At 39.5% G+C, this 2,560-nt stretch overlaps 1 protein-coding gene across 1 annotated transcript in view; it reads left to right on the plus strand.

Annotated features, from left to right (window-relative positions):
- LOC106318999 (L-ascorbate oxidase-like) overlaps positions 1 to 2,101 on the plus strand; it is a 5,932-nt gene extending 3,831 nt beyond the window's left edge. The window contains exon 5 of the mRNA XM_013757189.1: positions 929 to 2,101. Within this exon, the coding sequence (XP_013612643.1) occupies positions 929 to 1,891 (963 nt within the window). The 3' untranslated portion in view covers positions 1,892 to 2,101. The remainder of the gene's footprint in view (positions 1 to 928) is intronic.
- The last annotated feature ends 459 nt before the right edge of the window (positions 2,102 to 2,560 follow it).

Raw genomic sequence — 2,560 nt, forward strand, 5'->3', positions numbered from 1 at the left:
GGGGGAGGGTCAAGTGCGCAATGGTCAGATAAGAGGTGGTCAGATGAGATATGAATAACAATGAAGATCTCACCTTTGTCTTCCATGTTTTGGGTATTTATGAGATTTGTATAAGATGAAAGTTTCTGCATTTTGTAAACGTTTGTATTTATTTTCGTATTAAACAATTAGATTTTGTTCAGATACATTTTTGTTTAGAAACCAAAAGAAAAATCTATCAGTGAAAGAGTTAAAGCCGTGTGGTTCACATGACATCATACTACTCTCACAAACAAAAACTATACGTTAAAGAACAACATTTATTAGAGCCAAAACTATACGCCTCTTCTGAGCCATTAGATCTTGTTTCACCCAAAAAATCAACGGCTTAAACAAGAGACCCTAAAACTCATATACCTACTTTTACTTTTTCACCTTCTGCATTTATTCCAACCAGAGTGTTATCTGGTTTGGTTCCTTAAAGGGAACATTCTCTTTCCAAACTCGCGCAGAGGGTCTTAATGTCCAACGAAAAGACAGCTGTCCCAATATTATGTCTCATCTACACAATGTGTCTTCAAGCGTTAACAAAAGAGAGAAAATGTCCTTCAGTGTAAACGTCTCGTATTATTCGGCTTTTTCCGTGTACATATATATATATATTTCTTCAAAGTTGGTTTGAATATTTTATTTTTTTTATTTTTAGCCAATTTAAGAATTTTTACAGTAACAGAATTACTAAAGAAATTTGAAGAAATAATTATCATTTCTATTATTCAATATTTGTTTCATCACTGTAAATTTTATATGTCGTTTATAAATCAAATTCGTTGATTAGTTTGAGTTAGTTTTTGGGTTAAATTAACCATTCTGTATCAGATTGTAGTATATGGGCCCATTTACAAGGCCTAATTCTAATCATCACACGTGTTAATTTTTACACGTGCAGGGACACAGGCTATTGGTGGTAGAAGCCGACGGCAATTACATTACGCCGTTCACAACCGACGACATCGATATCTATTCCGGCGAGACCTACTCCGTCCTTCTCACCACTGATCAAGACCCTTCCCAGAACTACTACATCTCCGTCGGCGTCCGCGGCCGGAAACCAAACACACCTCCGGCACTCACCGTTCTAAACTACGTAACCGCCCCTTCTTCTCAACTCCCTGCTTCTCCGCCGCCGGAGACTCCGCGATGGAACGATTTCGATCGGAGCAAGAACTTCTCGAAGAAGATCTTCGCAGCGATGGGATCTCCATCGCCGCCGGAGACATTCAACGAACGATTGTTCCTCCTCAACACTCAGAATCTGATCGACGGATTCACGAAATGGGCGATCAACAATGTCTCCCTCGCGGTTCCGGGAACGCCGTATCTCGGATCCGTCAAGTACAATCTGAGAACCGGATTCAGCCGGAGCTCGCCGCCGAAGGATTACCCGGTGGATTACGACATCATGAACCCGCCGCGAAATCGTAACACCAAGCAAGGAAACGGGATCTACGTTTTCCCGTTCAACGTAACCGTCGACGTGATTCTCCAGAACGCTAACGGCTTAAACGCAAACGCTAGCGAGATTCATCCGTGGCATCTTCACGGTCACGATTTTTGGGTTTTGGGTTACGGTGAAGGGAAATTTAAACCGGGAATTGACGAGAAGACGTATAATCTGAAAAATCCGCCGTTACGGAATACGGTGGCGTTGTATCCGTATGGATGGACGGCGTTAAGATTTGTAACGGATAATCCTGGGGTTTGGTTTTTTCATTGTCACATTGAACCGCATTTGCATATGGGTATGGGTGTGGTTTTTGCTGAGGGATTAAACCGGATCGGTAAGGTACCTGATGAGGCGTTAGGTTGTGGTTTAACCAAGCAATTCCTCATGAACCGGAATAACCCTTAGTGATCAGTAATTTGTATTGTGGCGGCATTTGAGTCTGGTTTTGTTTTGGTTGTGTACCAATTACCATGTTGTAAACCGAAAATTGTTTCTTGTTATTGGTGTTGTTGGTTCTTTAGTTGGTTATAGTGGTTACTCTGATTTGGTCTGATTAAGGAGTTTACTGCATGTATTTGATCAAAGAAATCTAGGGAGTAGAGAAGAGACGAGAAGTGTCAAATGAAATTGCTATTTCAAGTTTTCTACATGTATGAAGAAGATATATACAAAACAATATTGTTTGTTTATATACTATTGCATCGGATATTTATATAAACATTGATCAAAACTAATAGTTGTTCTGATATAACTACTTTTGAGTTATGTTTGTAAGGAAGTTTTAAAATCTAATTATTTATATTTGTAAGTTTTCTTAGATTTAATCAAAACGGTGTGGTGTTATTTGCATTGACTATAGTTTTTTATAACATAACACTACAAGAAAACATCAAGGATTCTGAGGGAAAAAATCGTCGGAATTTCGTCGGAATTTCGTTATTCCGACGCAATTCCGACGAAACACGTCGTCGGAAATAATTCCTCGGAATTTCTTTTTTCCTCTGAAATCCCTCGGAATTTTCCGACGGAATTCCGAGGAAATAAATTTCCGAGGAAATTCCGAGGATCCCTTGT

This window comes from Brassica oleracea, chromosome C2 (assembly GCF_000695525.1).
Source record: "Brassica oleracea var. oleracea cultivar TO1000 chromosome C2, BOL, whole genome shotgun sequence".
Taxonomy (NCBI): domain Eukaryota; kingdom Viridiplantae; phylum Streptophyta; class Magnoliopsida; order Brassicales; family Brassicaceae; genus Brassica; species Brassica oleracea.